Genomic DNA, 23,804 nt, shown 5'->3' with positions numbered 1-23,804 from the left:
AGACGCTCCCTGCTCCACCTTGGGACGAGCTCCCCTAAGCAGAGGAGACCCCCTGTCTACCCACCTCGTGGCTCAGGTTTGAAACTCTGCCTGCCTGAGCCTCACCTCAGGCGTCAGCTTCAGTCCTTGAAGATAAGCACTGAAGACAAAGTAACTGGGCAAAGCTTTTAACTGGAGGGAGAGGCCCGGGGACTGTCCCCCCCTCCATGAGCCCTCATCTGCATTTTTGTATGTAAGCATCTGTGGAGGCAAAGCTACTGCCGCCCAATATATTCGTGAGAAAATACTCACATTTTTACTGCCTTGAGTGGAAATAACCAATATCTGTAGACAGACCAGAATTTGCTGTACCTTTTCCCGCAAACACTTAAAATAATAGAAGTTGACTTGTCTGACATTTAGTCATTGTTAATATTTTCCTATAAACTTGGAAATTTACATACTCTAAGCTAAGAGATTGTCTTAAATGGCTCTAAAAATAACCACCTTCCTTTGCGATAGATCAGCTGTTCCAAGGTTGGGTAGTTTGTGTCCCAAATGCCTCAGGGCATCAATGAAATGAGCCTTATGAAAATTTCAGATTCGTTGGATCCAACAGCTGTCCTCCAGCACGTGCAATCCATATAGTCATGAAGGCTTGGGTATAAAGCAAATCACACTTTCCCCGTGACTTATAAGCCTAATGCAGAGATGCTTTATCTTCATTCCGTCTAAATGCCTATTAGTAGAGGTTCCTCCCGCTCTGACGGGTGTGCCGTCAGCTGGTGAATGGTCTGTGAAACGCCAGTGCACCAGGGAATGACACTGTTCTGCATCCTTCTGATAAAGGAAAAGAATCTTAATCTACATCTTTTGTAAATTGGGATTTTTTTTCCCTTTGCATTTTAAAAAAGCAGAGTTCCATTACTTTATATGGTGAATTTCAGCAATTGTTAAAATTCATCAATTTTGTCCCTGAATTTGGGGCAGGATTAAATCAGGGGCGGACAAATGGACCTCTCAGAATGTTAGCACTCTGTGATTCCTCCCAAGAAAATGTGACTTGTTTTTTGGAGAGTGGCTTTGAAATGTGCATACATTAACAAACAATTTACCGGAGACTCTGAGAAGCCCAGGATTTCTCTTTGAGTGAAAAACTTAGTGAGCAGGCAGTTTTGTGTCCCTGAACTTGCACGGAACAGCTGCCCTTCCCCTTTCCCCAGCTCTCCTAATTCTTTGCCCGTAGGCTGACTGTGAGGTTAATACTAGACGGAGATTCTGTGACTGTTTCTGCCTCTGTGCTAACAACTCCCAGCAATTTGGAGGGGGCGAGGTGGAGAGACTTTATGAAGGAGAAGGCCACTTCAACCTTTTAAGTTTTCTTTCAAAACGTTAGTGTATAAAAATGTCCTTGAAAAATACTAACTCATATAAGCTTGCAGAACCGTTAGAGGTTTTCCTCCCCCAATTCTAGTGTTCTTTACCCATTAGCTATTGCAGACTTTGATTATTCTTTTTCAACAGTTGTATTTGAAACCACAAAGGGCAGCCCTAAGAAGCAGAGACACCATTGTTGCCAACAGCAAAAGCCAAAACCCAAACCACAGAGTAATTGAGGATTAGGATGGGAACACCACCTTCTGGGCCCCGGGATGCAGGCCACGGGTGCTTGTCATCCTCAGGGATGAGAAGCCTTTCACGACCGGCCATGGGTGCCAGTCTGAATGTTGAAGAGGCATTTCTTCTGTCCTCAGGTGCGGGTGCGAAGCCTTGGGTTTCAAGGCTCCATTGTTCCCATCTGCCCTGGATGTGGGCATTCCGGAAAGCCATTGGTCTGGGGCGACTGTTGAATGTATTATATGAAAGAAACGACAATCTGGGGGTACCTTGAGGTAGACAGCTACCCATATCGCCCGGTCCTCCCAGGTGGCACTGACTAGCTTTGTGAGATGGGTCTTTGGACCAGCAAAGGCTGTAAAGAGGACACGTAAAGAGGAGTAACAGGGCTTCCCTGGTGGCGCAGTGGTTGAGAGTCTGCCTGCCAATGCAGGGGACACGGGTTCGAGCCCCGGTCCGGGAAGATCCCACATGCCGCGGAGCAAATGGGCCCGTGAGCCACAATTACTGAGCCTGCGCATCTGGAGCCTGTGCCCTGCAACGGGAGGGGCCGCGACAGTGAGAGGCCCGCGCACCGCGATGAAGAGTGGCCCCCGCTTGCCACAACTAGAGAAAGCCCTCGCACAGAAACGAAGATCCAACACAGCCATAAATAAATAAATAAATAAATAAATAAATAAAAAGAGGAGTAACAGCTTCAGAAGGGCCTTGCGAGAGGTGTTCCTGGGGAAGGGCAAGCCACCGGGCTGTGTGACTCTGACCCGTGGGCGTGAAGAAGCAGGGACACCGGTCCTGTGCCTCCCAGCGTCATTCCTCCCTACCTGCCAGAACTGGCCTTCCATTCAGCGGGCAGTTCCTGGGGACCTACTGTCTGTAGACCCTCGGCAGGACAGGGGAAACATGAAAGCAGTAAGGCATGGTCCCTGCCCTGGCGCCGCGTCTGGGGGAAGACACGGAGCTAAATCCTCGTGGCCACCACACCGGCAGAGGACCCAGGTTGTCCCTCGGGCCTGTGAACCCCACCAGCAGAGGACAAGTCTGTTTAGTTCCTGCTGCATCCCCAGCTGCCAGCACAGGGCTGGCACCTACGAGCCCAGCACAGATCTGTTGACTGGATAAATGCACGAGCTAGGTGCAGTGAGAGCCCAAGAGAGGAAGGAAGTGACTCAGCTTTCAAGGCATTCCCACAGGAGAAGCTTGAACCGGACCTTCTAGGTTGAGTATCTGGAGGACAGGGAGGCCTGAGCGGAGAAGCGATGTCTGGAAGCGTGAACAGCCGTGCCTGCTCCGGGGCCGCAAGGAGGCCACTGCCTCGGGCTCGGGCCGGGTAAGATTGCGCCGCAGAAAGACGAGGGCTGGGCACACGGACGACCTGGGGCACCTCACCAGAGGCCAGGGTTTCTCCTTCGCCAGACTTGCACTTAGGAAGCAGGCTCTGAAGGCCGGGAGGAGAGCAGACCAAGGGTGTCAGGGGACCCAGGGCTCCTCAAACAGCCTGGCAGGGCCCCTTGCTGACTGCTCCCCACGCGACATCTCTGTTCATTCCTGGGTCCTCCACCGCCTCCGGTGCAGTATTTTGCATATAGTAAATAATGCATAAATATCGGTTGATTTTTTTTTTTTCCCTTAGTTCTGTGGTCCTTCAGTCCCTTCAGGGCCTAGGTGGGCCCTGATTCCAGGTCCTCTGATTCGTCCATTCTCTTACATAAAGAGCTCTCCAAATATTTAGTCAAAAAGTTTTTGGTTTTGGTTTAATTCTTAAGCTTCGGTGTACCATGTCTGTTGAATTCCAGCTTCAGCTCAAATTTTTATCAATGATTTCATCTTTCAAAAATGTACTTTAGAACTACAAGATCACTAGAGTTGGTCTTAAGGAGTGCGGGTAAATACTCACTTTTTAAAGTCATTGTTACTCAGAACTACGCTTTTTTTAGGAGTCACTCTAGTGGATAAGTTTGTCATTCCTGCTTCTTAAAATATTTTTCTTGACAAATCATTTTTTAAACTTTTCCGGTTAAAGCAACACAAATATTATTGATTGGGTTATTGTTCTTTTTAATCCTCTATCTGACTTTCTAGTTTTCCTACGCATGTTTTCAAGAGCTAACTAGATACAGTGGGTTTCACAGCTGACATAAGGCTAGCGAGGCACCAAGTCATAATTAATTTAGGCCTCAGTGGCATCCAGTTGGCACTGGAAGAGTTGTGACCTTATCTTTGATGTGTTCAAAGCCAGTTATTTTTACCCTGATGCTTCAGGAAGTACGCAGCCACTTCGTCTCTTTGTTCTCTTATCACAGAATCCGTTGAGGTGCTGCCCTCTTTCCCGTGTATGTGCTTTGGAAGCTGGTCCCTCTCCAGATGCCTGCTGAACTTAGCACTGTGTAATAGGGCAGGCGCTTGGGGTGCCAGGCAGGTGGGGGACATGCCAAGAGGGGGTGTCCTGCTTGGCAAGGCCACCCAGAGTCCTTGGGATGGCCCCACAGCTGTTTAATTATTCAAGTGGAATGAGTGTCCTCAGCGGAGACGTAAAGCAGAAGAGCTGCTCCCTGCTCCCCGTGTCCCTGCTCCGTACTGCCGTCTCTCCCTCAGATGTTCCTGAACGCTCACCTCTCCTTCTACAGCCTCCTTGTGGAACTTTAATTTTCCATGAAGAGTACATGGCTTGGAACCACTCAGAATGTTTGCCCTACCAGTGGGGTTGCTATCTTCACAAATATCAAAGCCTTAGGCTAAAGGGCTATGGGCAGATTTCAGGCCTCAGAGAGCCTCTTAAAGAAGATCGGGGTAAAGGGGGCACCCCCTGAAATCATGACTTGTGAGCTGTGAATTCTGTGAGTGAGAGCAGTCCTGGGGGGACGGAGGGTGCAGCTCTGCAGATTCCATCGGCTGTTCCTGATCACCAGGTTCTCCACGTGAAAATGCTTGGGTGGCTGGCTGCGATTTGCGAAGCGGCCCCTTCCTGTGCGCAGAGTTTCTCCAAGTTTCTGTGTTGTCTAAGTTTAGCTCTCTATCACACATGTGAGTGCATCTGGGTACACAACAGAGAGGCATGTGAGAGGAAGAGGTACATGTGACGTGTGGATGGGCAGCGTTAACAGGCATCCAGGAGCAGGGTTCTCAAACTTTAAGGTGCACGACACCCCCCTGGAGTGGAGGGGGCTCATGGTCTCCGTAAATGCAGATTCTGATTCAGGAGCTCTGGGGCGGGACTGAGAGAGAATGTGCTTCTCTGACAAGCTCTCGGATGCTGCGTGGACCACGGTGACAAGGCCCTGATTCCCATACCTGGGGGGCTTTTAAAACCTCTGATGCCGGACTGCACCCCACCCATGAAATCGGAATATCTGAGGGCAGGACAGTAGCATCGGTAGTTCTGAAAGCTCTCCACGAAATTCTCGCGCAGGTTGAGTTCGTGGCTGGGAGGGGCGTTGCGGGGAGCTGAGTGGAGGGTGGGACTCATTCCTATCACTTTGGAAATTTACCAAAAGTATGTTGCAGCTGTCGCCATCTGATAGTGTATGAATTAAAACGAATTAAATGTTACCAGCTCTGTTTTAAAAGAACACCATGAAGTTTCCCGAGAGTTCCTCCAGCCCCCAGGCTCTGCTCCACCTGTGTTTATCAGCCGCAGAGTCCCAGCTGAAGCCCTCACAGATATTCTTGCTGCTCTCCATTTACCCGTGGCCTTCTGTTCCTGTTGCACAGCTCGCTGACCTCAATTCTTTGTGGCTGTGAGGGGTCTAGATGAGAATAAAATGTTTTATCTTCCTATAGAGCAGGGGTTCTCAACCCTACAGCACATTAGAATCACCCTGGGCAATTCTGATTTATCGGGTCTGGGGCAGGGTCCCTGCACTAGGGGAGTTTGAAAAGCTCCCTGGGTGATTCTAATGTGAACTCAGGGATGAGAGCCAGGTTACAAGAGAAAATGAAACTTGAAAAAAAAAAATACGTATTTGTATTTTCTTCAACATTTAAAAAAACTGGTTCTAAAAAATAAAAGATGCTGTTCAGACAATAAAATATAAATTTTTTTTTAAATATACATGTAATGATTTATTTAAATATATATTTAAATCTGTATACCCCCCCCACCCAATATCTGGTATTTTTGCGCCTCCCCAAGGCGCAAAGTGGGGAGATTCTTGAGCTGGCGTCGGAGAAGCGAAATGTTCCTGATGTAACTATCACCCACTGTAGTAATTAGGACAGCGCTAGCTGGTGTAGGATCTCCGTGCACGTGTGCACAGTCATTCAGGGGGCCCCAGTGTACGTCTCCAAGGTGGCCTGCGGAAGGGGGGAAACAGTGGGTGGGGTTCAGGGGAGGCTCCCACCGGCTGGGCGGGGCCACGTGTACTTGCACCCCATTGGGCAGAGGTCAGTCACGTGGCCACTGCCGCGTGTGTGGAATGGTCAGCGCAGCCCCAAGCCCTCAAGGAGCACGAAGGTTGCGGGACGGCCAGCCTTTGGTGTCCTACCGCATTTGTGTGTCTAGGGGTCAGGTGCCTCCCAGAAAGGCTCTGGCTGTGGGCCCTGCACTTGGAAATGCAGATTCCAGGCCTACTAGGTGCGGGAGCCTGCAGAGCTTAAGTGCTGTGTTAAGCCCCTGTGCTCTTGTCTTCTTTTCTCCACAGATATCGCAAACGGCACCAGTTCAGGGGGGTACCGCCCACCTCCCAGAACCAAGGAAGTCATCATCAATGGCCAGACTGTGAAACTTAAATATTGTTTCACCTGCAAGATTTTCCGGCCCCCTCGTGCCTCTCACTGTAGCCTTTGCGATAACTGCGTAGGTGAGTAGAACCAGAAATTGCCTCTGTCCCACCTTTAATGTTTGTGCTAAAATGTCTGTAGCTGATGGAGTAGAGATTTCCTGTGAATAGACCTGTGCTAAAGAGAGTCAGCATGTGTCTCTTTAATCCTTCAGAACTAAACAGCTCGATAATAGTTAATATTTCAACCGTATTGCCTCCTGCCCCTGATCCCGTTCACCAAGCCTAGCGTCGCCAAATCTTTTTTCTTTTTACATCCTGCAACACCACGAGGACAGCAGAATGTCCTAGGCCTTCTCCTCCCGGGTACACAGACCAGAGGGGGCGGGGGTTCTTTGTTCCCTGGAGCTGCCGGGTCGGCAGACACTTGAAATAAAACCATTTCACCCCTAGATCCTCCATTGCCCAAGGAGCTGGCTGCACGCATAGCCAGACTCTCCCAGCTCCTCAGAGGGGCATTGTGCTTGGGTAGCCGGAGGCATTTGAAGCCCAAGGAGAGGAAAAGGGGAGAGGCCAAGAGACTTCTGGGCCTACAGTTAGGATCGTAACTCTTCCCAGAGACCACTTACCTTCTCTGTCGGCTTGCTTTCTCCAGGACAGGCTAGGAAACAGGCAGAGGGAACACCGTGGAGCACAGAGGTCCTCCAATGTAAGACTTGGCCCTGCTGTTAGGCTGCCATCACCCCAGCTCAGGATTTCTACAACTGATGTGAGTGCCAGCCCCTTGGAATTACTTGGGCAGCACTTCCTGTCACTTCAGACTGAGAGCTACTACCCACACCCGCAGACCATCTTCTCCCCTGGGATGGAGCTTCCCAGAGATGAGGTTGGCAAGGAGCTGGTGGAAGCCCCAAGTGGCAGGAAGGGTAGTGAGAAATGGACTGAGGCTTTGCCACACGGGGGAAGACCCACAGTTCCTCAGTCCCATAGCCTGCCTCTAGAAGAAATAACCAGGGATTTTCCTGGGCGAACAGACATGGAAATCCTGTTAACCTCACACCTGAAAGGATAGAACACCTCAGAACAAACCTTGTTTCCCTTAGTAACACATTATCAATTGCCAACCCTTTTCGAGCCTATTAGAATTTGTAGTCTCAATTCTTCTTCAGAAAAAAAAAAAAAGGTTATATGTTTTCTGCTGTGCAAAGCCATTTTCCTTTTATTTGTCTGAAATTTACTTTATCCTCACTTTAATAATCTACAATTTGGTAGAAAGCCCATGTTTTCCCTCTCAGACCTTTGTTTGGTTTTATTCACTTGGAAAAATTACTTTTAACCTTTGCTTCCGTAGCAAAACAGCATGGAATTTTGTTGTCTTTCCCAAGTAGTAAGAACCAGTTAAGAGCCTGGAATCTGGTACCCAGTGGCCTGGGTACAAATACTAGCTTCATGACTTAGACAAGCAACCTCAACTCTCTATGCCTTGGTTTTCTCATCTCTACAGTGGTGTCAATAGGAGTGCCTACCTCGTGGGATGGTTAACAGAGTAAATGAGTGAACGCCTGCGAAGCACTTAGACCGGTGCCTGGCTTTCGGCAAATGCTCTGTGATTGTTAGCTGCTATTCTGTTATTAACTACTGCTCCCTTGACATTTTTGATTGGCTTTCTCTGGCCAATTTCTTGATCTACTGTATCCCTCTACAGGTATGGTGACCAAAACTATACCTGGTCCTCTATGTGAGGACACACACCAGGGTTTCTACAATGACACATGACAGCCTTTGTGTGATTTCTGATACCCTTCCTGATGACTTCAGCCCCAGTGGCCATCCCATGCTCTTCTCGAGCATACTTTTAAGCCAAAGCAGCACAGTGGCTTAAATGTCTTCAGGGGAATAATCTGTAGGGATTTAGAGGGTTGTAATTTTGATATTACATGATGAAATATTATATGATGGAATATATATATATATTTTTCGTTCACATAAAATCTTTTGTATGTCTTCTCCTGGAGGTCTAATGACTTGTTCCAGTTGGCATTTATAGGAAGGGAGTTGTTTCCTACAAACCTGAAGAGTTTACGGGGCATCTCCTTCTCTTTATCATTTATAAAAATGTTTACCCATTACTAGACACCTGACTGTCAGTTGGTCTCAATCTTCTGTCTTCTGTCTCTAGGCTAGATTCCTAATCATGATAAAACGTTCCGCTCATCTCATAGTGTTTTAAAATTCTCTTCGGATCATACTGTAAAACACTTTCTGAAAGTTCGTCTAATTCCCTCATTTGTTCCCTCCATCGCCCGTAGGTAAACATAAGTTTACATGTTCCTTAAAGAACCCTGATGAATTAGATGTAAAATCGTCTTACCAGAATTATATATGTAGTTAATGGTGTACTTCTCCTATAGTATAACTGTATAAGATAGTACCCTTTCTTATAGAAACTACCAGCCGAGAAAATAAGAGCCATCAGTCTATAATATCCAGGAGCCCTTCTGATAGGTTCTGAGCAACCTTTCTGATAAATCCAAGTCACATGCTAATCCAGAACTCCACAAGCAAGCATGGGGCTGTCCTGTAATGGGAAGATGCAGAACAGCAAAGGGAAAGGAGAGGAAGCGGGGAGGTTGGGGTGGGCTCAGAGGAGGAGACTGGGTGAAGAGCACATTGACAACAGCTGCCTCTAAGCCTCATTTGACGGCCCTAGGGCTGGAGGTTGGCAAACCCTGATCAGGGCCCCACTGTGTGGAGGACAGGTGAGACAAATAGCATACAGTTGATGTAAAATAAAGCTACTCACTGCACTCGGGGAACAACCACACAATGACTCAAACCTATATAGTTTTGGTTTTCCAGTTCATTACAGTACATTTGGGCCTTTGGTGTGACCCATTAACTGACCAACGAATTGGACCTTGTGCATTTGGGAAAAGAGAGTGGAAAGCAAATGTCTCCAACTGAGAAGTATAATTGCAGAGTTTGCCACTATTTTATTTTTAGATAGAAAGTTTTTATTGAAAGAATTCTACTTTTTGCAGCCACGGGAAAAAAAAAAATACAATGATGTGCTGAAAGCCAGGGTCTACACATGTGGCTTCCCTTCCCTTGTAATGAATGGGTTTGGGCTGGTCCTTCCTAGGCACACAAATAAATGTCACTTTGCACTGGGAGGGGAGAGAGGAAAATGCAGCTTCCCAGGCAGTTCAGAAGCGTATTTTTCTGTGTTAAATAAGTTTGAAATGAGAGCAAAATTGTAGGGGCTGTGTAGTTGGAGTTGAGGACTAAGGGAAAAGCTTTCTTGGGGAGCAAACTCTGTTGCTAACATAGAACAGGTTAGCAAAGCCAGGTGGTTGGGACATGGCTATAAGGACAAACAGACCCAGAACTGAATCCTGGTCCTGTCCTTGGATACTATTGGAACCTGGGCAGGTTATCTGACCACCCCCACGGGTTTCCACATCTGTAAAATTGGGTGATCCTAGTACTGCCTCATAGGTTTCTTTTTTTTTTTTTTAATTAATTTATTTATTTATTTATTTATTTATTTATTTATTTTTGGCTGTGTTGGGTCTTCGTTTCTGTGCGAGGGCTTTCTCTAGTTGCGGCAAGTGGGGGCCACTCTTCATCGCGATGCGCGGGCCTCTCACTATCACGGCCTCTCTTGTTGCGGAGCATAGGCTCCAGACGCGCAGGCTCAGTAACTGTGGCTCACGGGCCTAGTTGCTCCGCGGCATGTGGGATCTTCCCAGACCAGGGCTCGAACCCGTGTCCCCTGCATTGGCAGGCAGATTCTCAACCACTGCGCCACCAGGGAAGCCCTCATAGGTTTCTTTTAAGGATGAAGTGAGACAGTGCCGAGCAAGCACAGGCCTGGTGCACTCCGAGGGCTCACAAAGGGCTTGCCAGTGATGTTATTGTGCGTAACAGGAGGAGAGCTGCCGCGGTGCTCCCAGGGAACTGCGTAGAGTGACGTTGTCTTCACGGAATGATGGGAGTCCCCTTGTTTTCCTGTAATCTGGGAGGATTTGGATGATCTGCAGCTGCAGGAATGAATATATCCTGTCTCTCTCTTTGTCTCTTTTTATCTCTGTTTCTCATTGTCTCTCTGTGTTGCTATCAAATCGCTTCTGCACATTGGGACAGAGTATTTGGGGTTGTTTGTTCTTCCAGGCAATTTTTGACGTTATGAAATATTTTTACACAACTGACAGCTGGGGCCGAGGAGCCACCTCTGCTCGCTCAGACCCTTAGGATCCCTCAGGTCATTAAAGGAAGGGTAACAGAAGGAGCTGGAAAGCAAAACATACCCTTGTGCGGTCTTCTCAGACTCACTATGTATGCTCCAGCCCCAGCTGAGCCCCTTCCACATCTCCCCAACCAGGGTGGACCCTTTCAGGGAAGGCTGTCCTTTGGTGGGCTCTGGCCCAGTGTCAGAATAGCCAGCAGCTTTCCCTGGCATTGGGTATTTTTAACACAACCTAAACCTGTAATAAAATGTGATTTACTTGAAAGTGATTTATGCATGCACTGTGAACTAAACTAAGTTTGCTAAACACTAAGAAGGAGCGCTGCAAGCGTTGGCAAGCCTGCTCTACGGGAGTCTGTCTGACTTGGACCAGCCCAGAGGCGGCAGCAGCTGGGTCCCAGACCTGCTGCCTGGTCCGTCTCTGCTTCCGCGATGCCACGTCTGGAGGTGCTGTGAGGACAGAGAAGGTGGCGCGCGAAGCCCTCGAGCTGTGTCAGCCGCTGCAGAGCTCTCGGTGGCACCAGCGTCCTCTCTCGTAGGGGGTTGCCCTGGCCCCTTCTCACCTGTCCCCTTCTGTCATTTCTGACTTGGATGGCGCAGAGAACCTCCAGACACCCTCTGCAGGGACTCAGTGCCCACTTACTCTTGTTTTGGGGAGAGCTTCACGGTCGTCTTCAAAAGCTCACTCTCTCTCTCCTGGGCACTGTACTACGCTCTCCCTTCCACCCCACAGTGTCTCCCCTTCCCCGCCCCCTACCCATCCAGCTGCTTCCCCTGAGATGTGGGTTTCTGAGCTGAGACTGCAGACGTCTTGTCTGTTGCGTACACTCTGCTGAGCCCAGTTACTGCTTCACAGTTGTACTCAATATTAAGAGGTCTGGAATATCTGAGATTTAGAATCACAGCTGCCTTCTGGTGTGGGTAGCACACTGGAATTTCTTTTATTAAACGATTTGGGTATGGTGAGAAGGGTATTAGTTTTACATAGGAAAGCATATCATTTGAAGGGAATGGTGCAAGCTGGCATTTATAGCCTCCCAGGGACCAAAAAAAACCCAGGGATTTACTGTGCCCCTCCTAGTTTCCAGTATCCTTGCTTTTTACTGACATTTAATGAGCACCTGTGTGTCAGTCACTGTGCTGGTATCTAGATGCATCAAAATAAAATACAGTCCGCAAGAATCATTCTTAAGAACAGACCAAAGAGAATTCAAGGCCAGAAAGCATTGTATTTATCATATTACATGGATCAGAAAAAGAGTAATTTTATGTTAGTAAAGAGCACATTTAAAAATTCAGTCATCAACACATATGCATCAAATAACATTGCATCAAAATACATAAAGTAAAAATTGTTAGAAAACGCAAGGATAATTTGGTATAACATAATGCTAGTGAGAAACAATAATATACCTCTGGTTTTGTTGGCTCAGGTAAGCAAAATAAAAGATAATGAATATATAATGAATAAATATATGCTGAACTTTGTTTCTGCAAAGTATACTTACCTTTTGTAACTGATTGTGGAACATTAGCAAAATTAATCATACTAGCTGCACAGAAATTCCTAACTTCCTAAAAGCAGATATTACACAGACTGTGTCACCTAATGACATAACAATAAAACTAGAAATCAATCACAAAAATATAAATACACAAACCTAACCAATTATAATGTTTTTTAAGAACCCTTTTCATCAACTCTTGGGTGGCAGAGACTTCAAAATTGCACTTGTGGAATAGTTAGAAAATGACAATAAGAACAATGCAAAATAAAACTTCATGCCAGTCAGAATTCTAAATTCTAACCGCACAAAATAGTTAACCTGAGCAGAAAAGGAGTTATCTGGAAAACTATCGGGTAGCCCATAGAAAGGAAGAAGGAGGCTGCAGAACCAGGCTCGGCAGCCTGGAAGAGCGGGGGGAGGCTGGGTGCCTGAGCACAGCCAGTCATTCCTGCAGTAGGATGTACCAGGAGGCGCAAGCACCACAAGCAAGATGTTTGTGACACCACCACTGAGTTCTGACTCTGCTGCTACCATCAGCTTGGAACTGTGACTCTGTCTGCAAGGACCATGGGCTCTGGATTCAGAGATCTGGGGGGTTGGGAGCCCCTGGGCCTGTTTCGTTTCCACACCCAAGCAGCCAGCGAGACGGGGGAGGTAGCTGCCCCACTTGCAGCTTCTGTAACGGGGGTGGAGGGCGGGGCCTACCTCCCACCTATTTTGGGATTCTTCACAAACAGGAAGCTTACTTGGATGGTGGATGGCCAATGAAATTAGAAGTTTCCAGAAGTCTAGTACAAAAAACAAAACTGAATTTAGAAGCAACTAGAGGAACATAGCAGCCATCTCAAGAAGGTAGAAAAAAGAATAGCAAAATAAACTTAGAAAAACAGGAAGAAAACCATTAGTAACCTAGAAAACGGAAAAATAAATATGATACCGGATCTAATTCTTCGGCAAATGAGCAATAAAAAGATAAACTTCTGGTGAGACCAAAGGAGAGAAAATAACAAAGTGGAAATAACGGATTCAAGTGAGACATTCTCTCCACAAACTTATGTATAAATTTAATGCAATTTGAGTCAGGAGACAAGATAAAAAATGTACAGTTTGATTACCAATACCATTTGGGGAAAATTATTGGATTTTTGGAAACTGTTCATTCTTTACCGTTCATGTGAGGGCCGCCCCTAAGCTTTCCGTGGTGACACAGGCTGGGTTCTTCTGCCCCTGAGGGCTTCCAGCCCCTTTGTGTTCATCTTTGTTTTAGTTTTTTTCTTAGTGTCTGGAGTTTTATCCTTTTTGGTTTAAGCAACAGGTCCTGTAACTAAAAAATATATCAAACAACCTAATGAATGCTTTTGGATTCAAGATATTGATCATGTTTCCACCCTCTCCCATTCACTGACCTCTCTGGAGAGTTTCTGTGTGCCTTAGACCAGCAGTAATTGTGTCTCCACCTCCAACTTGAAATGAATAAATGCAGACTGTGGGATCTTTTAGCTGAAAACAAACTGGGAGGTTTTTCTTTCCACAGATAATCTATTGTAGTGCACCAAGGGTTTAATGAAACTTGCAAAGTGACAGATAACTTCAAGGCATATTACCGTCATTGTCATGTAACTTGATAATTTCAAGGCATATTACCGTCATTGTCATGTAACTTACACTGTGCAAGATTGTGGAGAGAGCCGGAATTCATTTCAGGTCTGTGCGGAAGACTGCCATTTGTTCATAAAAGGTTTTACTCATTGATATGAAGAAACTCAGAGCCAAATGTAGCAGCCTCTAAACAATGTAAAGAAGACTTTGGGGTGTGTATTTTTGGCACTGACTTATTCCCGGTTTTCTTACAAGCAACTCAAATTCGGGAGTTTTAGTTAAGTCACTCGTTAGCAATGATTCGTCGTTATTAGCTCAAGTGACAGATGGCAGAATTCCAAGTAACCTTCCTGACTCATTTGACCATAAAATGACATTCTTTCCTGGAAGACTTTTCGTCTTCTCTTATGTCAAATTAAAACCGTTCCTGGTTGTCAGTACATTGTTCTTCTGTCTCTTCCTACCAGTTCACATTTCCTGTATTTCACTATTGATTCCCGTCTCCTGGGAACCAATAGTTCTTCTGTTGGTTCTTCTGTAACCTCTTCTTGGCCGTCCCCCAGCTCTTCTCTTGGTCCGCCTCATCCTCCATGGATTCGTCATGCTGTAGCTGGAGACACCCTTTTGTTTCAGCCAGATAAGCTGGTCCCTTCTCTTTCTCAACATGTCCTTCCCACAATGAGAGCCCCTGTGTTCTGCCACCAAGAGTTTCTTCCAAAAAAATTAAACTCAAGAAAGTCTAGAGGTGCTTTTGAGGCAATCACCAAAATAAAATAAAATTCTACAAAGTCTCTCAACTTTCAGAAGAATTTCCTTCATAGCATGTTTGTCATAGGTGTAAGTACATGTAAGTAGATGTAAATTCCTCAAGATGGAGTACCCAGGCCTGGGAGTCTGCATTGTAGCAAAGTAAAAGGAGGTGGGGATCGTGCACAGTCAAGGTTGAGAGCCATGGGAACAGACTTTCGGTGACCCTCTCCGGGATCCACCATTGAGGTCAAGCCATCTGGGTGTGTTGGGAATTGCTCACCTCTCGTGGAGAGCAGCGGCCAGCAGTGAGGCCTCCTATGGGAGGTGGCCACTTCCAGAAGAGCACTGCTGTGGTGATTTGCACCCTTAAAAAATTAATATTAGTAAGATAGCTACCATCTTTGGAGCCTGTTAGAAGCCATACATTGCAAGTATCATTTTACAAATGGAAGTTCATCAGTATTAGTACTTCTTCTGTAACTCACCTTAGGGCCATAGTCCCTCTGGGGGTCTGAGGTGGACATTGACATGGTCTGACAACACTGGTGAAGTCCACTGAGCTGAGTGGCTGGGCCAGGGCCCAGGGGTGGGTGTTGAGAGTCAAGAGGAGGAATCAGGCCATATCTGTAGAATGCTCTGTAAAGCAGACGTTTACCACTCATCCAAAAGTATTTCTTCATTGGCTGGTATATGCAAGTAGAATGCAAAGAAGTGTTAAGATGGGCTTCCTGCCTTTGACAAGTTTTCTGCCGACTCATGAAAAGTAAACTAACATCATAAATATTTTAGGGAGTTCCCTGGTGGCCTAGTGGTTAGGATTCTGGGCTTTCACTGCTGTGGCCCAGTTTCAATCCCTGGTCGGGGAACTGAGCTCCCGCAAGCCACACGGCACAGCCAAAAAAAAAAAAAAAGAAAGAAAGAAAAAAAACCTATTTGACCAGGTTGTAGCACTCAGGATATCTAGTCTGATCTTAGGAGGGTCATCTTAGACCAATTCCCATAAAGAGGAGAAATGGGAGGAAAGGCTGGAAAAATTCAATAGCAGTCACACTGAAGCCCTTGGGTGCCTGTCGAGAAAGAGGAACTAGACTCAGCCACTAGTGCACCATGCTCGAGCAGGAAGCTGAGATGCTCTGATCTCACACATCAGTGTAAAGTGAATTGATGAGATGTCTTAGTTAGCTCTTGGCCAGTGACGCAGTATGACGAACACCCTCCAGAATCTCAGTGGCTTTGAACAAACAGCCTTTCTTTTCCTTATGGGCCTGTGGGTCTCCTGGGGCAGCTCTGGGTTTGGCTCTGGGCATTGCTCAGGTTCAGGCTTCTCCTCAGATTTGATTCTGGAACGCCGGCAGAAGGGACAGCAGCTGCCAGGCATGTTCTCCTCACTGGGGCCGGGGGGAGGGGGGTCACTGGACCACATGATGGGGTCCAAAATATGCAGTATCTCTTACAGCCTCTGCTTACGGCACATTTGCTAAGACTCCATGAGCCAAACAAGGCACATGACCGTGACCAGGACCTGTCAGTGGGGCAGGGAAGGATACTCCCCCCTCAAGAAGGGGAGTAGCGAGTATTTGCTGAAATACACCAATCTGTCACATGCAGGGAGACTCGAAGGCCAAAGATCAGTTACTTTCTAAGAAGCAGTTGTGTGTCTCATGCATCTTTTTAAAGCAGATGGCGCCTTATAGAAGATGCCCAATAATCAATTGTTTACTTGGGTTGCCGAGAATGGAAATTGGCCTCCAGCAACGGATTCGGGAACTAGGGAGGCTAAGGATGCAACATACTTTACCAGCCCCAAAGTTTCTTCTTCCAAGATATTTGTGGCTGTATCAGCGCATCCAGCTGCTCTCTGTTGGGTGTTAAACAATAAATGTTTCACCAAATTCCACCCACGATTTGTAGGAGTTGGGCAGGACTGAGCTGTTAAAGGCTGGAAACTTGAATAGTGAAAAATAACCTGTATGCTTTAGTTTTGAAAGCTTAATACACGTTTGGACATTGTTTTTAAAAAGCTATAAAAATAATTTGGTTTGTTGGAACAGATTGAGTTTTATCTTATTTTTAAAAGGTTGAGAAGTATTTTAAATAAAGGACTAATGGAAATTGGAATAAAGGAAGAAGAATCACATATAAGAACCTAGTACCTATGAAAATGTAATTATTATCTTTTTTGATTAAAGAAGTGAAATGGATACATAGAAACAATTTATACTAAAATAACTTTCATTTTATGATGCCATCATGTATTTATGTATGGCTTCTGACTTTTGGAGGTAGTTCTGTGTATGTTATCTCATTTGCTGCTCACAACCAGCCTGGGCATTACCTCTACCAGTCGAGGTAGAGAGTATCACCCCCATTTGCTACAGAACTCAAATTCAGAGAGGGCAGGAACTGTCCATGATCACACAGCAAGACTCTAGCAGCTGGAACCAGAAGGCAGCCTCCTAACCACTGTGTGAAAGTTCATACACCACAGACTTAGAGCAGAGAGAAACGCAGCTGGGCCTGAAAGTCAGCAGCAGGTGGACAAGTAAGACGTAAACACAGGAGAAAACGTAATAATTTCTACTCTAGCCGGGGAGAAACGCTGATCATCCAACAGGTCGTGTCCACCATGAGTGAGGCTCTGTGCCGGCCCAGGCTGGGGTGCAGCATGCAGAGAGAGAGCAGGAAGTTGAATCACACACGGTCACCAGCCTTTAAAGTCTTATAAAAGCTGCAGGGAGGGTAGGGAAGGTAAGTGTCTGGCACGACCTGGTCGGGCCCAAGCAAAATCATAAGTAAGCTCAACTTACTAGTTATTCCCCAGGATTATCAGGTTAACACGACAAGATATATGTATAAGTACTTTAAATTTTTTAAAATCTCTCATAGATGCATATGAAGATTATACTCCCCTCCTGAAATTATACTGCCTGAGCATCCTAGTTTTTGTATAACAGAGGCTCTCTGTACCTTGGATCAGGCCTTCTCCTCCCCAGCATTCCTGTTAGTCTTTAAGATCCCAGGGGAGAGTTTAATGGATCCGCGGGTACCAGAAAGCTGATGGGACACCGCAAGTTGAGTGGAAGCAGTGAGCCCCAAACCTGAGCAAAGTCACCGCATGGCCTGGACAGAGCAAGTTCCCCAAAAGGCCCAGAGCGAGAGATGAGATGCCGTGAGGACACACAGCAGGATTGTGGCCCTGCTGCCGAAGTGCAGCGTACTCCCCGGGCCCGACTCCCTCCAACCACAGGCCTGACCAGGGGCTGAGACCCTTGCTTCTCAGGGTTGCTTAGTGCAGGGATTCCTGCCCTGGGCACCATGGATGGGATTCAGAGGGTCCAAGAGCTTGGATGGAAAACTCTGACATCTTTAATCTCACTAACCTCTAAATGAAATTTAATATTTCTTTCAATTATGAACACAGGCAACAAACCACATTAGTTGCATTAGTCACCACTAGAAATCACAGACATTTTCATATGACATAACAGACGTTGAAAATAGATCATTTACATTTGCTATTTCAAAACCACAGTAGTTGACAAACTGTAGCTCTTGTTATTTGGCATATGAATAAATAAGCTTGTATCCTATTATGTCACAACTTCTAAACTATTTTAAACTATTTTGAAAATGACATTTGTTACTGGTTTCAACATTAATAAGGTGGAAGGGTACATGGCTTCATGAGACTGCTAACAGGGTTCATGGCACACGAACTAAGTTAAGAAGTCTGGTTAAATCTTGTTTAGACGCTGCAGTTGTTAGAAAATAGACTCCTTAAGATGACAGGTAACATCTCTCCACCCCACCAGAGGGTTGGTGTTGATTTTTTTCAAGTAATAGGCAGTAACATTTATTTCAAGAATGCCATTTTTAAAAGCTGCTTTTTTTAAAAAAGAAAAACTTTACTGGGCTTGTTCTTCCTTCCTCTCTTTCTTCCTCTTTTGCTCTTAACCCAAACACAGGTGTGCAGAGCGCACACACACACACACACACACACACACACATTCACACAGCTTCCTGCACTGGGCAGTCAGGCCTGGGCCACCCACCCACCCAGGGTGCTTGGCAGCCTGGTGTCCAGCCTGCTACAGATTCTTGGTTGTTTTCTGGGAGCATCTGTGTCACCCTTTCATTACAAAGGAGAGAAAAGAAAGCTCAGGGGCAGGACCAGTACTGTGCCGCTGGCCCTTCCCAGCCTCCTCCTCCCCCCACCTCTGTGTTCCTGGGTAAATAGGACCCTCCTTAAAAATTGCTAAGAATTCACTCCTTCCCATTGTTCTTGCCTCAATCTGTTTATGCTACTGAGAAATACTGGGAAGATAAGAGCCCCTGGTATAAAGAAATTTAAACTTTCCCTCAAAAAATAATACAATATTATCTTAAATTTGAAGCCAAGATTGTTTCCAAGCCCCACATGGGTTTTCTAATGGTTTGTATCACATACCTTTTCATTGAAAGTTAGCAAAAACAAGATAGTGTTAGAGTGTACTCTTGGCTCTTACACATTCAATTCACAACAATATCACAGTAGAGTGGTCTGCCATTTATCATGTGTTAGAAGTAACCAGTTTTCTATCAAGCTGTTTGTGCCTGAAAAACCATTGCCTATTACTGATTTATGGGTTTGTTTTTCAGTCCAATAAATTGAGCCCCAGATGCATTTTTTTCATCTTTGATCATGCTGAATATTTGCTGTAGGACAGGAAATCGCCAGCCTGTGTGCCTGGGGTTATAATAATGCTGTGCTCAGGGAAGCGGGGAGCCTCTAAGCTAATAGTCCTTTAGGGCTATGCACATGGCCATGTCAGCACTTCATTGGCTCGCCTGTTTAAGGAATATCCTCTGACTGTTGCTGGTGTGTCAGGCTCTGCGCTAGGCAGGCACTGGGGAGACGATGGTGACAGTGATCGGCACAGCCCTGCCCGCAGAGCTTCCCTACCGAGGAACTCAGGTAGATTCACAGACTCCTGCGGTACAGGGTCATGTGGGAGCGTGTGGGAGAGGTTCCTAACCCAGAGGACGGAGCATCCCATCCGAGACCAGTGGACGCACAGGTCATAGGAGGATGACCTGTGCAGAGGCGCAGGGCAGCGGGAGGCGGGCAGACCCATGGCACTAGAGAAAGTGGAGACTGCAGGCAGAGAGGGCTGCAGCCAGAGGCAAGACGCCTTCCAAGCCACGCTGAGGAGCTTCGGTCTTATCCCGAGGGCAAGGGACAGCGGAGTGGCCTTATCAACCGTGTGTTTCAGAAAGTGCTCTCTGTCTGCATCGCAGAGGGTGAACTGGATGGTGATAAGACAGGGCCAAGGAGATGGGTGGGAGGGCTGCAGCTACCCTATAACTAGGGAAGTAGCCGTGGAGATGGAAAGACGGCGTGGATGGATCCCAGAAATCCTCCAGAGGAAGAAACCACGGAACTAAGTGCTTCATTAAATTCATGGACTTGGGGCAAAGAAGAGTGAGTTTTTGATCCCTCTGTCTCCTGAGCGCGTGATTATTTCCCCATATTAGAAAATTAATGCTTTTAAAGAAAAATCAAGTTCACATGTTTTCGGTCAGTCATGACCTGAGTCTATAAAGTACATAACTCAGTGTAACCACCGGAACCCTCTGGCTCTTGGTCCAGAACTGGATCTGCAGCAACTTAAACATGAGGACCCAGAGACAGTGACGTCAGCTTCAAGGAACTGGGTACCACGTGTGTCCAGCTGTGAGTGGTTGGCTGGTGTCTGAGGTCAGAGACAGAGACGAAAAAAAGGGGGAAGGGGAGGAAAGAAGTGCTAGAAAATAGAAGGAAAAGAAATACAGAAGGGAGGGAGCAAGAAAGGCGAACGTGGAGAGGAAGTGAGAGGTAGTGAGACGGAAGTGGCAGCAAAGGTGCTGGGTCAGAGCCGTCGGGGCTGAGAGGAAGCAGAGCTGGCGGGAGATGCTCTTCACCCGGCTCGGGGCTGCCCCGCAGCTGCTCAGGACGCCAGCTGTGCCCACGGGGCAGCCCCCTTATCCAGAACGTTCCCCACCACCAGCATGACCCCTCCTCCCTGCTGTCGAGCTGTTTACAGTTTACAAAGTGACGTCAGGAAGGGCACTGAGAGCTTCGTGGTGAGTGAGGTGGGCTGTTGAATGGTCTTTAACGAAAAATGTTTCGGGCTGCTGCTCACGAGGAGTCCATTTTCAATCCTGCCCTAAACAGAAAGTGTCTTTCCCCCTCTCCTGGGGCCTCAGGACAGAGAACAGAGGAGGTGGAGACAGTGCCGAGAGGAGAAAGCAAATGCTGCAAGAAGCCGCAGATAACAAGGGACTGTCCATGGACAAAGGCTGGACGCGGGGCGAGTGCTTTCCCGAGTGCAGGGGAAGGAGGGCCTTGCCTCAAGATGTCAGGGAACAGCAAGGGGACCCCAGAGGTGCCTCCGACTGGACCGGTCCAGCCTCCTAGACTTGCTGGCTAAAAGTCTTCAGCATTTCCTTGGAGGGAAAAACTCAGAGATAACATCATAACATGCATTTGTAGAACTTCTGCCCGTGGCTTTGTAGGGTGAATCCTCATAGCGCCCGTCCCAGAGGGAGCTTCAGACATTCCCACCAGAGTCCTTTGCTGGCATCATAGAGGCCCAAGGGATGACCCCACCTCCCTCAAGTATCATTATCCACAGGCGGCTGAACTGGGTAGATCCTACCTGAGTCAAGAATCTGGACCTAGAGTGAGAACAATCAAGTAAACTGCCCGCCCCTGTGAAGGTTCAGTGAGCTTAATTCTGTTCACATCCGTGGAAGCCTTCCCACAGCCTTGGGAGGCAGGGCTGGAGGGAGCGTTCCCACACGTAAATGAGAAATGGCAGGCGAGGCTGGCTCACACCCTGGGAAGCAGGGCCGCCCCCAGAGCCCTCGCAGAGCAGCCCTGCTCTTTGCAGGTGTGGGTCCTGGCTGCTGGCCTGTCGAGTTCAGAGCCACCCTTTGGGACAGGCGCTGTCAGCTGAGCTCTCACGCGGAACCGGCAAAGCCAGGATGCTGACGCGTTCATCTTCAGCAAGTGACTCTATGACTGGTCCAGCTGCTTGGGCAGCCAATTCATAGTCAGAAGGCTAATTTATAATTGTAGAATGAGAAATATAACCATCATGGGAAGCAGAACGTGCATGGCCAGCCCTGGGGCGGCTTTCTGGATACTTGGGGCAGATATTCTCGTGTAAGACCAGGAGCCGTCTACATGTATACTTCAGAAAAATGCTTTGTTAGAAGACTCTAATAGTTTAAATTTTTTTTTAAGGTATTCCTTTATTTTTATTATTTATTTATTTATTTATTTATTTTTGGCTGTGTTGGGTCTTCGTTTCTGTGCGAGGGCTTTCTTCTAGTTGCGGCAAGCGGGGGCCACTCTTCATCACGGTGCGCGGGCCTCTCACTATCGCGGCCTCTCTTGTTGCGGAGCACAGGCTCCAGACGCGCAGGCTCAGTAGTTGTGGCTCACGGGCCTAGTTGCTCCGCGGCATGTGGGATCTTCCCAGACCAGGGCTCGAACCCGTGTCCCCTGCATTGGCAGGCAGATTCTCAACCACTGCGCCACCAGGGAAGCCCCTAATAGTTTAAAACAATGCATTTAAAGTAAATTTTAAAACATACATCTTTTCTTATTCTGTGCATTTATGTATTTAAAAACTGTTTTCAACAAAAGAAAGAGACTGTCTGTCTGGTGCTATATTTTGGAAAGTGCATCCTTCACCAACAGGAAGAGTCTCAACCACAGGATCTCTGGGGCTTCCAGGCACATTTTCAGCCGGTCCTGGATTGCTGCCATGAAATCAACCACAGGGTCCATGCGCTGCACACATGCCCACTTCTAATGCAAAGGTAAATTGGACCTAATCCAGAGAAGAGTGATCTTTGGCCATGGTTTTATTTTTAGCTGACCAAGAAGTGCTCACCTCATTTCTGCCTGTAATTGTCAAACGGCAACTCTGTTTTAAAAACACTTCTTTGATACCCAAGAAAGCCACAGGCAATTACTTCGTGAAAGTCTGTTTCTGTTTGTCTTGCTCTCGCCGCATGTGTACCTCTTTGGCTCACTCTGTCTCCCCTGATTTGTCTGTGGCTCCTGGCTTCGTGTCTCTGGGGAGTGCGTGTGCTCATCTCTGCTCTCGCTGCCTTTTGCCTTCCCTAAGTCTGTCTCTGTCTCTCAAGTTTTTGTCTCCAGCTCAGGCCTCTCCTCAGAGCTCCAGACTTGCAGGTACATCTGCCTTCCGGGCATCTCCACTTGGAGAGCCCAGAGACATCCCAAATCAGCATTCCCCGGGACCCCCACCTCGCTGAGTGCCAACACCGTCCATCGGTCGCACAAGGCAAACACCAAACGTTTCATATTTGGCTCCTTCCCCTCCCATCCTTCCCTAAACACCACCAGGCCCTGTACGTTTTCTTACTAGGTGGGTGCATTTCCCTCCCCTTACACTAGCATGGCCAACTGCAAGCTGCCATCATCTCTCACCTTGCCTGGGCGGGGGTCTCCTAGTGGACCCCGACCATCCACTCCTCTCCCCATCCAGTCTACCCGCTACCACCCCAAACAGAACCTGATCACACCACCTCTCTCCTTAAGTGTGCTTTCCTGCTGGTGGCTCATAGGAAGGAGGCCCACATCCTTCACCTGGTCCACCAGATCTGTGCCCTCCCCCTCTCCAGCTCTGTGGTACCTCACGCCTTGCTGCCTGGACTCCAGCCCTGAGGGTCTCCTCTCAGTTCCTGGAAAAAGGCACACCCTCTCTGTGAAGTCCTGTCACGGAGGGCTCTGGGCTGGTTCCTAGGGAAGCGCACTCTTCCTTGGGTTTTCTGTGCTCGGCCTTCACAGCTCTGACCGGCTATTTGATGAAAGCCTCTGCCCGGTGGACGTGTAAGCTCCAAGAGGGCAGCTCTTGTCTGTTCCTCACCAAGTGTTCCCAGCCACCTGCCCCTCCCTGGCCTGCAGCCGCTCAGCTAACATTTGCTGAAGGAGGGAGGCAAGGACGGAAGGGAGGGAGGAAGGAGAAAAAGAGAATTGGATACTCCTCTGCCTGTATCTGCTTCATCTCTCCAGGGTACCTTTCTCTCTTTAAAAAAAAAAAAAAGCCTATTACTTTTTTAGCTCAGTGACTAGGTTACTGTTCTCAACCGGAACAAAAAGACTTCCTCCCCCCCCCAGTGTAAACAAAACTCACCACTCATACCCTCAGACCTCCCAGCGGTACAAATGAAAATTTTTAGACTCCAAGAGAAATGATAATTTTTTAAATTAAGTCTGATCAGGAACTAGTAACCCTGATACAGTTCTGGGAGGATGGAAATGACAATTTAAAATGACTCATAATGTATTTAGGCCTATTACAGATATAATTTATACATATATTTATTCACTCA

General features: G+C 47.3%; 1 protein-coding gene across 2 annotated transcripts in view; it reads left to right on the top strand.

Annotated features, from left to right (window-relative positions):
- Positions 1-23,804, top strand: part of ZDHHC14 (zinc finger DHHC-type palmitoyltransferase 14) — a 276,722-nt gene that overhangs the window by 199,877 nt on the left and 53,041 nt on the right. For both annotated transcript variants that reach the window (XM_007186119.2, XM_007186118.2), the window contains exon 3: positions 6,234-6,392. In XM_007186119.2, coding sequence (XP_007186181.1) covers positions 6,234-6,392 — 159 coding nt within the window. The remainder of the gene's footprint in view (positions 1-6,233; positions 6,393-23,804) is intronic.

This window comes from Balaenoptera acutorostrata, chromosome 14 (assembly GCF_949987535.1).
Source record: "Balaenoptera acutorostrata chromosome 14, mBalAcu1.1, whole genome shotgun sequence".
Classification (NCBI taxonomy): Eukaryota; Metazoa; Chordata; class Mammalia; order Artiodactyla; family Balaenopteridae; genus Balaenoptera; species Balaenoptera acutorostrata.
This window is presented reverse-complemented; position numbering and strand designations above follow the sequence as displayed.